Source organism: Musca domestica, unplaced genomic scaffold (genome assembly GCF_030504385.1).
Source record: "Musca domestica strain aabys unplaced genomic scaffold, Musca_domestica.polishedcontigs.V.1.1 2, whole genome shotgun sequence".
Taxonomy (NCBI): domain Eukaryota; kingdom Metazoa; phylum Arthropoda; class Insecta; order Diptera; family Muscidae; genus Musca; species Musca domestica.
The window spans coordinates 26,539,287-26,553,981 of record NW_026712249.1 but is presented as its reverse complement, the minus strand read 5'-3'; the positions used below and the strand labels follow the sequence as shown (position 1 = coordinate 26,553,981).

At 35.7% G+C, this 14,695-nt stretch overlaps 1 protein-coding gene across 1 annotated transcript; it reads left to right on the top strand.

Annotated features, from left to right (window-relative positions):
- Window positions 1-8,058: 8,058 nt before the first annotated feature.
- Window positions 8,059-12,480, top strand: LOC101888923 (cytochrome P450 4g1-like). The gene is made up of 4 exons (XM_005176300.4): window positions 8,059-8,387; window positions 10,851-11,573; window positions 11,641-11,753; window positions 11,819-12,480. Exons 1-4 carry the CDS (start codon window positions 8,144-8,146, stop codon window positions 12,422-12,424), a joined length of 1,686 nt encoding a protein of 561 aa, XP_005176357.1. The 5' UTR covers window positions 8,059-8,143; the 3' UTR covers window positions 12,425-12,480.
- Window positions 12,481-14,695: the final 2,215 nt, after the last annotated feature.

The following is a 14,695-nucleotide window of genomic DNA, read 5'->3' as shown; positions in this document are numbered from 1 at the left end:
AGCTCGTAACTCGAACTTTCGGGTCGAATAACTGAACAACTGGGTATATCCTTCACAAAAACATTACTTTGCCGCATTCAGGATAAAAATACCTACCCAGGGAGTGACCTTCTGATTTTCTACAAGAAGACCTTGTGGTCATCTACAGGAAGACCTTGTGGTCTTCTATAAGCAGACCTTGTGGTCTTTTATAGGCAGACCTTGTGGTCTTTTATAGGCAGACCTTGTGGTCTTCTAGAGGCAGCCCTTGTGGTCTTCTTTAGGAAGACCTTGTAGTTATTATAAGGAAGAGAAGAAGACCTCCTGGTCTTCTATGAGAAGACCTCCTTGTTTTATTTATGAAGATCCTGTTGCATTCTATAAGAAGACGTTCTGTGGTCTTCTATAAGAAGACCTTCTGAGGTCTTTTATATAAGAAGAATGTCCGCAATCGTTTTCGATAAAATCCTTATTATTGTGTGGATTATGTCCGCTTCTTTCTGGGGAATATCATTGATTTTTATTGGATATAATCCCTATTTCATTATGTGGGTTATAAACAAAAAAAGGTCCGACTTCTTATACCCTCCACTGTGTGGAGAATACAAATTTAGAGATTAATAATAAAACATTTGAATGCTGCAGAAAAAGAGTATTTAAAACTTGAAATATGCCTATAAAATTATGTTTTTGATGAAAATTCACTATTGAATCTAAACGGAGAGACCTTAATCTCTGGTTTATGAGATCTCCTGAAGATATTACATTTTACTAGTTGCAGTTTTTTTTTATTATGAATGAAAGACAATACATACCGAAAAGGTACGAATTTTCAATCTTAATCCGAAAATTTTTTAAAAATGTGGAAGAGGGGGATCTCGACTCTTTTATTTAGGTTACAATGCAAAGTAAACTTTCAAAACCATGATATCTAACATTTAACTGTTCCACTTTCATAATCTACTGAACATTTCCAGCCCCCGATTTACGAATATTTTTTTTAAACATGTTTTTGTACAAAATCACAATTTTCTCTGAGAACTCTTTAAAACCCACACTTTTTGAGAGAGAGGTCTTGAAAAAAAAAAAATAATAATAAAAATTAAAATTTTAATTGTATAAAGGTTATTAGAATATTTCAGCAAAAAATATAATAATTAAGCATTGGTATTTTCAAAAACGTCAGTCTAGGTTGAGTGGATGCTGACATGAAAAAAAAAAATATTTTGGCTTGTTTTCTTCACACACTTTTAGGCATTGGTCTTTTTTTCAATTGCCCCAAAAGCACATCTGCCGAATATTCTAAGATAACAGCGAGTAAAGCTGTTTTTTTTTTTTTTTGGATTTAAAGTCAAATCCGTATACCACGGGCGTACGCAGAGTGGGGCTACGAGGGACTGGGTCTTTTCTGAAATGTTTTTTTTTTGTGTATTAGGGATTTTACGTGCAAAAGTTCTTTTTTGCTAGTTGGGCTCCACGGAATGGCTTCGAAATGGATTGATGTGCACGTCCCTGTCATATATAGCAATGGTCACGCATTATAAACTTTATAAACCAATCCAAAAAATTAAAGTGTCTCGTATTTCCATGTAAATCGAATAAATTTATAACTTGTCACATAAAAATCACAGATCCTTGATCTATTTAGTCTCTTAACATTACCGGATCAGTCTAGTTATTTACATGTTCTCGACCTTCTTTTGAACTTTTGTACGACTTGAAAAAAACATTTCAAACTCAAAGTGCAATAACCAAGCATACGTCACTTCAAATATTTGAATATTCGTATTTAATGTAGGTTCAACGTTTTGTTTCCCAGTAGATCGGATAACTTGATTTTGAATCTATAAATCGATTGTAAAGATGCTACGATTAATATGTTTTGCATCGCAATATAGAAGACATTTTTCATTTGTTATTTTGCGACAGTCTATACAAGTCAATGAAAATTCCGCAATCTTTGTTTATAAAAAGTGTAAGGTTATTGACAGACTGACGGAAATCCTATTGACGTCCATTCAAACGATTGGCCGAAAGTGGTGAACTGCCGAATTTGGTTTTCTCTGATGAGAAAAAGAATATTTGTAAACAAAGAAAATGATCGTGTTTACTTGCTGAAAATGTGCACTTTCGGTTGGCCACCAGAACTCGAGCGCCGGCCATGGTGATGGTGTGGGCCGCCATAACAGCCGATGGTCGCTCTCAGTTCGTATTAATTGACCGTGACATCAGAATAAATGCCGAATGTTATCGCGAAAATATTCCGGAGGGTGTATTAAAGCCTTAGGCACGCAAACATTTTGGCCGCAGACCTTGGTCATTCTAACAGGACTCAGCACCATCGCACTCAGCACGCGCTACCCAATAATAGTTACAAAATGAGGTTCCTCGCTTCATTTCCAGCGCACAATGGCCATTAAAATCTCTGGATACCAATCCGTTGGACTATTGTGTTTGGAGTATTTTGGAAGAAAGTTTGGCACTAAAAAATACCAAAGTGTCGATCACCTCAAGCCAGCGCTTCGCCGGGAATGGGACAAAATACCGCAGGGCAACATTCGGGCAGCATGTGACGGTTTCATTGGCCGGTTGAACGCCATACTTCGTGCAAAAGGTGACCAATTCGAACAATTCTAAACTTATTGCAAAATTTGATGCTATTTTCGAAAATTTTTGCTTTCATTCGATAAAATTTAAAAAATATGTAAAAATTATGGCGTTTGATTTTGTTGCAGTTTTTTTATCACACCTTGTAATTCTAAATTTCATGACTTCAGTTTTAAAAGTTTAGTACACATAAGTATGAATTTCCAAAAGTTCCTACATAACCCAATATCTCAATTCCAGAATATCTCAATCCCAGATTTCAAGTTTACAGCTTTGTCGGTTCACCCTAATATAAATTATAAAAAATTTGATACAATTTAGTGTATACACGGTAATTCTAATTCAAAATTTCAGGATTCCAACTCTATCGGTTCGCTCAATTCCAAATTGTACCAAATTTAGTACCATTTACTACACATAAGTACGAATTTTCAAAACTACCTACATACTTTAGGCCTACAATGCAATAGTAATGCTTTTTCCAAATTTCAGCATTCCAGCTTTATCGCTTCACCAAAATCGAAATTGTACGAAATTTAGTACCATTTAGTACTTTTTGTGCACATAAGTACAAAATTCGAAACTACCTCTATATCCCAATCCTTCCAGTAATATTGATTTCAAATTTCAGGATTCCAGCTCCATCGATTGCTCTAAGTTCAATTTGTACCAAATTTAGTACCGTATAGTACTTTTCGTATACATGAGTACACACTTCCAAAACTACCAAAATGACCCTACTTCTCAAGCTTCATTCCTATTCCTAGTTTTTAGTTCTTACCGTTTACATGATAAGAAATGGTACCAAATGTTGTATATTTTAGTAAATTTCCGTAGACTTCCGGTGCGAATTTTCAAAAAAAACCTTTGCTCGTCCATCATGTACTCCATCAGTGCCCTTCATTCCAAATTTATGAGTTCTAGCTCTACTGGTTCGTCAAAAAAAGGGTACCATATTCAGTGCTTTTAGTATCGATCTTGTAAGAATTTCCAAAATCACAGATTTAACTGACACCTTCGGACAAACAAGAGTGAACCCCACCCACAATTTTCACGATTCTAGTTTCAGCCGTTTCGTCTGAGCGTTGGTGAATCCTTAAGTCAGACCATCTGTCAATTACTTTACTATTTTATTAATATAGATTATTATTCGTACAATAAGTTTTCAATTAAAAAAAAAAATAAATAAATAAATAAAAATAAAATAAATAAATAAACGTAGAGTACAAAGCCCTTGAAAGAAAGTATGATTTGTAGCAGTAAACGCCAAGATCTCAGTGTGATTCCCCCTTCTCTGGATACACCATTAAAATGCATTTGCAAAATTCTGTGGGCCTATTGCTCCACATTATAAATTTTATTATCAAATCGAAATGTTTAGAAAGTACTTTTGAAAGACAAACACCGTATTTCCTCCCTTCCTTCTAAGGATCAACTCATTATAAATGCTAATACTAAAAATGATTAAAATATTTTCTTGAATCTGTTTAATTGTCGATGATAATTTTTTACAAATGTATTTCATTAAATATCTCGATCTATATATCTAATATATGATGGTTATTACTGTTACGTCTGAGTAATGCAGTTAAATCAGGTTGAAATTGATAACGTCGTTAAATTCGGGTGCATTATGGAAGTTGATTTTATTGATGTTCAATAACACTGTGCAACACAAAAAGTAATTACAAGGACGACAACTCATCATTGATTAGCACTGATTGAACATTGAAATTATATAGAAATTTGCAGAAAGTTAGGTATAGTGCTAAATTTATAGAAAATGAAACAGGGTTTTAGCAATCCTAAATTGATGATATTTTGCATGGTACATATTAGGTATTGAAGTTTTTGTTCCTACATTTAAAATCAAATTTTATCTAGAATATTTCTTCCTTTGACACTTTCTCGAAAATATTAAATATTAAGGGAGACATACTTAGAATGAAAACGTGTTTAATTGGCAGTGAAAAATGTAAATTCATAATTTCCACATAAAATTTTGTGTAGAATATTTCTCCTTTTCGTATTTTCTGTCTAAAAGAATTTTTTTCTTATATTAATGCATCAACTCGAAAAACTAGTTAGGAACTATTGACCAACACTATTAGGACATTTTTTCGTTTCGTTTGTGGCAAAATTGATGCAGATATTTTCTTGATTTGTAATGGAAATGGGGATTCATTTTCTTCATTGACTTGTTGTGAATTTTGATGAGGAATTATTTGGTCTTCAACGATTTGGCAATTTTCAAAAAATTAAAATCCATAAAAATGCCGTTAAAATCTTAAAAATACCGAATGTAGCCGTATATTAGGGTCTATACGACGACGTGGACCTGCATACACAACTTTTGTCATAAGCCTGCACAGACAATTTTACGAACTTCAAATTCAAAAATTGAAGTAATTCCGGTAAATAATGTCGTACCGTTATATGGGGGCTATACGAAGACGTGGTCCTATATGGCCCATTTTCTGGTTTAGGCTGTAGTATCCATTACAAACTTCAAATACCAATTTTGAAACAATTCCGGTAAATAATGTCGCTAAAATCATTAAAATATCGCATATTGGGAGGGACCGTTATATGGGGGCTATACGAAGATGTGGCCCATTTTCAATACCAAAAGTCCTGTAGACAAAATACACATTTGAGTAAATTTTTATCAACTTACTTCATTTTGTTCGGAAGCTAGAGTGATTTCCACAGACGGATAGACGGACGAACGTTGTTAAATCGACACAGAATTTTATGCTGATCAAAAATATATATACTTTGTGGGGTCTAAAATGTATATTTCGAGGTGTTACAAACGAAATAACAAACTTTATATACCGTCCATACTATGGTGGAGGGTATAAAAATATCGAATACTGGGAGTAACCGTAATGTTGGGCTTACGAAGACGTGCACCTGCGGGGGCAATTTTTTCACATATGGCAGATGGCGAAATTTGATAAAATTCCGATGAATAATGTCGCTAAAATTATGAAAATACTGAATATAGGAGGTACATTTATATGGGGGATATACGAAGAGCTGGACCTGCACAGACAATTTTCTCTCTTAGGCGGTAGTATCCATTTTGAACTTTAAATACGAAATTTAAAACAACTGAAGTGGATAATGTCGCTAAAATGATCTAAAACCGAATATATACTTTGGTGGGTCTAAAATGTACATTTCGATGTGTTACAAACGGAATGACAAACTTACTATGGTGGAGGGTTACAAATTTGTAGAATATTTTGATCTATATATCAGGTACATGTCACTGATATTACTAAAGACACTACATACCTTAATTGCAATTATTTCCTGGAATCCTAATCAGAGACGATACACATGTCTTCAATTTTTATGCCCTCAGCCATATGGTTACAGAGGGTGTATATCATTTGGTACGGCCAAAACGTGCCTCATCACCTTTAGACTCTAGGTCTCTTTGGATCAAATCCATTTGAGGATATCTAGGGGTGTCCGTCCGTCTGTCTATCTGGCACGGGTGTACGATAATTCTCGAAGGGAGTATCCGATTTGATTAAAACTTGGTACTTTGTAATATTATTGCCAAACTTAAATCGAGTTTGGAGATGGGCAATATCGGTCCACTCCTTCCGTGTAGAAGAAGAAAGGATCTTCCAAAATGGGTAATATCGCCTTACTCCATCATTTACCTTCCACAAAAAGCCAAAATTTTGAATAATTATAACTTTTATAAAATACGAAATAAGCATCAGATTCATTTCAAATTCAGCACATCACAATATTTTAATTAATGCAAGATCTAGGGTGAAGATAAATCGATCCACTACTTCTGGTACCTCTCCCAAAAATTTTGCATAATTATAAAGCTCATAAAACGCAAACAGAACATCTGATTATTTTCAAACTTGGCAAATTCAAATATTTCTATCAACACATAATAATTTAAAAAGATGGAATATGTCAGACCACTCCTTCTGGTACCTCCCCAACAACGGGTCAACGGTTTTTTATTATCCCGATTCCCTTCAAACTTTACACATCCCAATATTTTTATTAACGCGAGACCTGGTGTGAAGATTATATATATCGGCCCACCCTTTCTGGTATCTTTTCTACAAAGGGTAACAATTTTCAATACTTATATCTCTAATGATTTTGCAAAGCAAGTCAATTTATTTTAAAATTTGGTAACCAGAGATCTACATTTTTCAAAAAGTACAAAAAATATCTGATTTAAATGAAGTAGTCGATATAGTCCATATCTGGCACTTTTATATCAGACCTAGGCCAGATACGAAACGGACAACATTGGCTCACTACTTTGGAACTTCTCCCGTAATGGGTCAACACTTTAAATAATCATTACACAAGCAACAAGTAAAAAAACATTAAGTTCGGCCGGGTCAAACTTTTAATACCCTCCACGCTAGGGTAAAAGAAACATTAGAAGAAATGTGGCAAAAACCATTAAAATGTCGAATATCGGAAGGTACCGTTATATGGGGGCTACACCAAAACGTGGACCTATAATTACAATGTTTCTCCACACGAACTAGGACCCATTATGACCCACAAATACCAATTTTTAGAAAAATCAGTGAAAAAATGTGGCAAAAACCATTAAAATACCGAATATCGGGAGGTACCGTAATATGGGGGCTATACCACAACGTGGACCTATACATGCAATGTTTTGCCACACGCTCAGGGACCCGTTATGACCAACAAATACCAATTTTCAGACAAATCCGTGAAAAAATGTGGCATAAATCATCAAAATACCGAATATCGGGAGGTACCGTTATATGGGGACTATACTAGAACGTGGACCGATATATCTCATTTTCAATACCAACCAGCCTAGACACAATGCAAATTGCTCTGCTAAATTTTGGCGCTCTACGTCAAATAATGTGGGCTGTATCGTGATTTCAACAGACAGACGGACAGACAGACAGACAGACGGACATCGTAAAATCGACTTAGAATTTTATGCTGATTATGAATATATATACTTTATGGGGTCTAAGACGAATATTTAAGGATGTTACAAACGGAATGACAAAGTTAATATACCCTCCTTTCCAAGGTGGAGGGTATAAAAATATATTTAAATAAACCAACAGTAGTAAAGGGTATACATTTGTCGGCAAAACCGAGAGATGGTTATAATATTTTGATAAAATTTACAAAAGTAATGACAAATAATGACATCGCTCAGTCCATTGTGCACAAATTATATTAACAATTTCCCTAAACCAAATCGTTATATTTTTTTCACATTAAATCAAGTATATTTTGCCTAATTATTATTATTCTACGTAAGCCATTATACTTTATACATATAAATTTTCAATTAAAACCTGTACTAAATTTTAAAAAACAAAAAACAAAAACTCGATTGGACGAAGATCGCTCCAAAGCTATGATCAGCGAATTATCAAAAACCAAATTATGTCTCATAGTCTGCATCAGTATAAAAGCGACATCGAAATAGATTAATCCAGTCATTTTTTTAGAATTGTGATAATTTTCATATTTGCGGAATTGCATTAACCGCAAAAATATGTCAGTGGAGTCCTTGACACTTGAAAATGTGGATAAAGTTCCAGAATTCGACTCCTTGCCGGAGACAATTTCAACATTTAATCCTTTGTGGACACTCGTAATAGGTGTCGCGATAATAGCAATGCTATATGAAATATGGCTGAGGAATACTCGTGAATACCGGTTAACGGCAAATATGCCAACGCCATCAAAGTTACCGATTCTTGGACATGCTCATTTTGTTTTAAATTTAAATAATGCTGGTAAGTTGGAAAAATTGACAAAATAAAACCAATAAAGAAAGACCAAAGTGGGGCTGGGCCGACTTTATGGTACCCTAAACAAGTGTGCATATGTAGTAGAGCTACATATAACAAATAAATGGTAATACATGGCAGACTATGATCGTAATCTACAAAAGTTGACGAAGACATTCATAAACGTGAAATCGGATGAAGATATATATCGGAGCTATATTCAAATTTCTATAAAAGTTAGCAGAGGTATTTCTATGCTGTAGTTTTACGGGTGTGATGTGATAAAATACAAAATCGGATGAAACATTGTAAGGGACCTAGAGCTATATCTTAACTGATGTTCCATTTGGTGCGCAATAAACTTGAAATAGAGTAAATATATATATGGAAGCTATATCCAAATCTGAACCGATCTCGATAAAATTTGGCAAATGTATTTCCGAGCAGCATGTCTGAATATCGTTATTACGTAGTGCGTATTATGGCTGTGTAGGAGTAATTTAACAAATCGGATGAAGAATATATATTGGGTGCTATGCTATATCGGAAACGATTTCCACGAAATTGGACACACCAGTTTTTAGGCTCAATTTGGTTATAGGTGCCAAATTCTATCCTATTTTGGCTAACGTTACACATCTTGTGCACAATAAAAATAAATCGGGGGAAGATATATATAAGATATACAGGGTCAGATAAAAAAATCGCAACAAAGTCAAACGCCATAATTTTAGGATTTTTTTTTTAAATTTTATTGAATGAAAGCACAAAATGTCGGAAATAGCACCACATTTTAGAACAAGTTTAGATTTGTTCGAATTGGTCACCTTTGGCACAAATTATGGCCTTCAAACGGTCAATGAAACCGTCACACGCTGCCTGAATGTTGCTCTGCGGTATTTTGGCCCATTCCCGGCGAAGCGCTTGCTTGAGGTGATCGAAATTTTGGTATTTTTTAGTGCCAACCTGGCTTTCCAAAATACTCCAGACACAATAGTCCAACGGATTGGTATCCGGAGAGCCACCAAGGCCACTGTGCGCTGGTAATGAAGCGAAGAACTTCATTTTGTAACCATTCTTGGGTGGCGCTTGCTGAGTGCGATGGTGCTGAGTTCTGCTGGAATGTTCCAGGCCTGCGGCCAAAATGTTTGCGTGCCCAAGGCTTTAATAAACCCTCCAGAATATTTTTGCAATAATACTCCACATTTATTCTGATGCCACGCTCGATTAATACGAGCGGAGAGCGACCATTGGTTGTTATGGCTGCCCACACCATCACCATGGCTGGCGCTTGAATTCTGGTGGCCAACCGAAGGTTCACATTTTCATCTGACCTCTTTAGCAAGTAAACATTTTGTTTGTTTTGAAACTGCTGGAAAACGAATGTCTTCTCATCGGAGGAAACCAAATTTGACAGTTCACCACTTTCGGCCAAGCGAAGCAACTCTTCAACTCTTTTGAGTCTATTTTCTTTCTGTTGCGGTGTAAGTTCTTACACTTTTTGGAATTTCAATGGCTTTACCACGAGCTCATTTTTTAATATTTGATGAATGGAATATTGCGATATGTTCAGCTCATGAGCCATTTTACGGCCACTGCGACGCGGGTGGTTTCGATCAAGTCGCTTCTTTACTTTTCGAACCATTTCTGCTGATGTTGCTATTTTCTTCCGTCCACTTCCGTGACGCCGGGTTACTCTACCAGTATCACAGGAACGAGCGATGCTACGATACACTCCAAAGATTTACTCACATTCAAATGCTGGAGTGCTCTAACGATAGCCACTTGTGATTTTCCAGTCAAATATAAAGAAATCACACTATCACGCTTGAATTCCATCACGAATAACTTTTTTTCTGGAAAGTTCTCACCAAAATGCTTTTGTACGCTTCTAAACAATATAATGAGCTGTCACTGGAATAATTTTAACCGCTGTCGGACGAATGGCTTGGAATTGAGAGCAGTCTGAAGTTGGTTTGGTTGGTTGGTTTTTTCATTTCACTCGGTATACAAAGGGACCCCCACAATATGAGATATATTTCGCAACATTTAGGAAATATTTCAAATTGTGAAGGGATCTTTGGATTACACCGAGAATCATTTGAACAGGAAATGGGTTATATTCGTCCACTTTTTTGGAATAGAACGCATGTAAGAATAACTGCAGTGTCAAATATTTTTTTTATGTTTTGATAGTGTTATTTTGAGTTCTTATTATGTAGAAACGCTATCAATATAGGACCACATTTTGGCGTAGCTTTCATTAAAAAATACCTCGTACTACAGTATGCTGTAGGATACAAAAAAGTTTTTTTTGACATTTTACTTCGAGTGTATAGAGAATTTTATTTGTTTCCTTGACCTGTTTCAAAGTATTTCCCAAAAAATTGCATACTTATTAAAAAAAACCCGTTGTACAACTTAATAAATTTTGTTCATAATATTATTTAATTTATTTTTTCTATCCAGAAATCATGGCCAAGGCCATCGAATACATTGACACCCCGGGAGGTGTGCTACGTATCTATTTGGGTCCCGTACTTATTGTGGCGTTATGGAATCCAGCGGATATTGAAATTGTGCTCAGTTCTAGCAGTCATTTGGAAAAATCTTACGAATATAAATATTTCAAGCCATGGTTTGGTGATGGTCTACTCATCTCCAAGGGACATCATTGGCAACATCATCGGCGAATGATTGCGCCCACCTTCCATCAGAGTATTTTGAAAAGTTTCATCCCCACATTTGTCCAACATTCGAAGAGTTTGGTGCATCGCATGTCCTTAGAAGCGGGCAAGGAATTCGATGCCCATAAGTATATGTCCCAGGTGACGGTGGAAATTTTACTCGCCACTGTTATGGGAGTGAAAAAATTGCCCGAACCAAATAAATGTCTGGAATATGCCAATGCTGTGTTGGAAATGTGTGATGTGATACACAAACGTCAGTTGAAGGTATTTTATCGTCTCGATGCCATGTTTAAATTTTCGAAACTTCATGAGAAGGGTCATAAAATGTTGACCACAATTTTGGATATGACACGCAGAGTGGTGGAGGAACGTCAAATGAATTTCAATGCTGATTCGAGGGCAATTTTCGAAAATGATGCAGAGGTTGCCAAGCGTAAGGAAGAAACAATAAAAGCCGAAGGATTGCGAGATGATTTGGATGACATCGATGAAAATGATGTGGGTGAGTATTAAGGATGAAGTTTTTGATTATGGCTTGAGTCTAAATCATCAAATGATAAATATTGAAGGTGCCAAGAAGAGATTGGCTTTATTGGATGCCATGATGGAAATGACCAAAAATCCTGAAATCGAATGGACCGAAAAGGATATTATCGATGAGGTCAATACAATTATGTTTGAGGTAGGGATCGACAAATAATTTTTAATTTGAAAATCATAATTAAAATTTGAAATTAATTTTTTTAGGGTCATGACACCACATCGGCTGCCTCCAGTTTTGTTCTTTGCATATTGGGCAATTACCAAGACATACAAGAGAAGGTGTTGGCCGAACAGCGAGCCATTTTTGGTGATGACTTCATGCGTGATTGTACCTTTTCCGATACCTTGGAAATGAAATATTTAGAGCGTGTAATAATGGAAACCCTGCGACTGTATCCACCAGTACCCCTCATAGCACGTCGTGCTGAATATGACATCAAGTTGGCATCTGGACCATATTCAATACCCAAAGGCACCACCATAGCAGTAATGCAATATGCCGTACATCGTGATCCGAAATCATTCCCAAATCCCGATACATTTGATCCTGATAACTTTCTGCCCGAACGTATGGCCAAGAGGCATTATTACAGTTTTATACCCTTCAGTGCTGGACCGCGCAGTTGTGTGGGTCGTAAATTTGCCATGTTGAAGTTGAAAGTGTTACTCTCGACCATATTGAGGAATTTCGAAGTCAAGTGTAAGCTAAAGGAGAAAGATTTCCGTATGCAGGGTGATATTATATTGAAAATGGCAGATGGTTTTAATATAATGCTGGAACCACGAGCCGAGGCTAAGAAGGTGTTATAAGTAAGGGGAAACGAGATAAGGGGTGGGGAAAATAAATTAGAGAATACTAATACAAATTTCATTTGGTTTTATTTAAAAGTTTTTATATGGTTGTAGTTGAATATTTGAAGGTCATTGTCACACAAGGTCATTGCTTATCGAGTTCCGAAAAATGTGTTTTGATTTCAGTGCTATTGGATCAGAGATCAAACTAATTCGAAGTTAATTGAGTTTTATTTGATTATACAAAACATCGAAAATTAATATTAATGATACTGGAATATAATTTAGCATGTGCTATAGCTTCCGCAATTCCAGGCATAAATTCGATGTATAGCAATTCTTTTGAAAAATTTTGATGAATTAATTGCATACACCATAATAAATGCACGTTTAGTAATCGGTAAAAGCCCAATAAATCCATTTTTAAAGTCGTGTCTTAGTATAAGTTGGAGAAAGTAGTCACATTGCTTTCCTACTTCAGACAGTTGAAAGTTATACCCTGCACCATTGTTCTGGCACTAAGTCAGGAAGCCCACATAAAAATGTTATTACAAATTCCGACTCTGAAGTTCTTTAATTATATCCTACCCGTGTATAGTGGGAAGGGTATTATGTCTTTATGCATTTGTTTGTAACATGGAGAAGGAAGTGAGATAGACCATATGTTACTTTGAGGGATCTACATAAATTCACTTTCTGAGTCGATTTATGCATGTCACTCCGTCTGACCATGTATTTTTGTGAACAAAATGCAGATCGCATTTGTTATCCGATTGAGATGAAAATTTCCAATCAATATTTGTTTGGTCCAAGGACGAACCCTATTGGAATTGGTGAGAATCGGTTCATATTTAGATAGAACTTCCATATATATCTTCAACCCATTTCGGGTTAATCGCGCACCAAATGGCCATTATCAGTCCAAATGATCTGAATTTTGACACATCCAACCGAATTCAGTTAAGAAGCAATTATATGAATTTGGAGGAAAATCGGTCCACATATAGCTTAATTCCCATATATATGTTTAATCCGATTTGGAGTTTTATGTCCCATAAGAATGATATTTGGTATCATATAATTTATGGAGCTCAAAAATTCTTTTATCAAATTTTATCGAGATTGGATTAGATTAGGATTTAGCTCCAGTATATAGTATATAGATTTGTTTTGCAGCAAATGGCCAATATCAGGCCAAATGAACTGAATTTGGCATTTCCGACTGAATACATCTTAGAAACCAGTACTTAAAATTTGGTGAAAATCGGTTCAGATATAGCCGTAGCTCCAATATATATGTTTCATCCGATTTGGGGTTTTGAGTTCCTCACATGCGCAATATGCACTGGAAAACAATAATCTTTGGTACAAGATATCAGATAAAGCTCAGAAATAAGTTTTTCGAATTTTGTTAAGATCGGATCAGATTTGGACATGTCTTCAAAATATATCTTTTTCCATTTTCAGATTTTTTTTGTGGCTAATATCAGCCCAAATGGAGTGAATTGTGGCACCTCTATTTTGAGTCTATTTTCTTTCTGTTGCAGTGTTAGTTCTTGCATTTTTTGGAATTTCAATGGCTTTACGCCGATCTCATTTTTCAATATTTGCCGAATGGAATATGCTCAGCTCACAAGCCATTTTTCGATCACTTCTTTACCTTTGGAACCATTTCTGCTGATGTTGCTGTTTTCTTCCGTCCACTTCCTTGACGTCGGGCTACGATACCAGTATCATGGTAACGAGCGATGGTACAAGACACAAAAGATTTATTCACATTTAAATGCTGGAGTGTTCTAACGATAGCCACTTGTGGGTTTCCAGCCAAATATAAAGAAATCACACTATCACGCTTGAATTCCATCACGAGTTATTTTTTTTTTCTGGAAAATTCTCACCAAAATGCTCCGTACGCTTGTAAACAATAAATGATCTGTTACTGACGAGATAACCATTCCCATAGTTCCTTTTGATGATCTGCATAGAATCACATTCTAAGTCGATTTATGTATGTCCGTCCGTTCGTCTGTCCATGTATTTTTGTAAACAAAGTACAGGTCGCATTTATTGCCCGATCCAGATGAAATTTTGCACAGATCATTTGTTTGGCCCAAGGACGAACCCTATTGAAATTGGAGATAATCGGTCAAAATTTAGATATAGCTCCCATATATATGTTCGTCCGATTTACCTTTGTATGGAATTTTGCATATACGCCCAAATTAGGCCTAAAAATAAGTATGCCAAATTTGATCGAAATCGGTTCAGATATAGCTATAGCTCCCATGT

What these genes read in the sequence shown, in the direction of transcription:
- LOC101888923 (XM_005176300.4), top strand. Translation starts at nt 8,144, where the DNA reads ATGTCAGTGGAGTCCTTGACACTTGAAAATGTGGATAAAGTTCCAGAA. An exon ending in CATCGATGAAAATGATGTGG is followed by an intron (nt 11,574 to 11,640) that starts GTGAGTATTAAG and finishes TAAATATTGAAG; the next exon opens with GTGCCAAGAAGAGATTGGCT. An exon ending in TCAATACAATTATGTTTGAG is followed by an intron (nt 11,754 to 11,818) that starts GTAGGGATCGAC and finishes TAATTTTTTTAG; the next exon opens with GGTCATGACACCACATCGGC.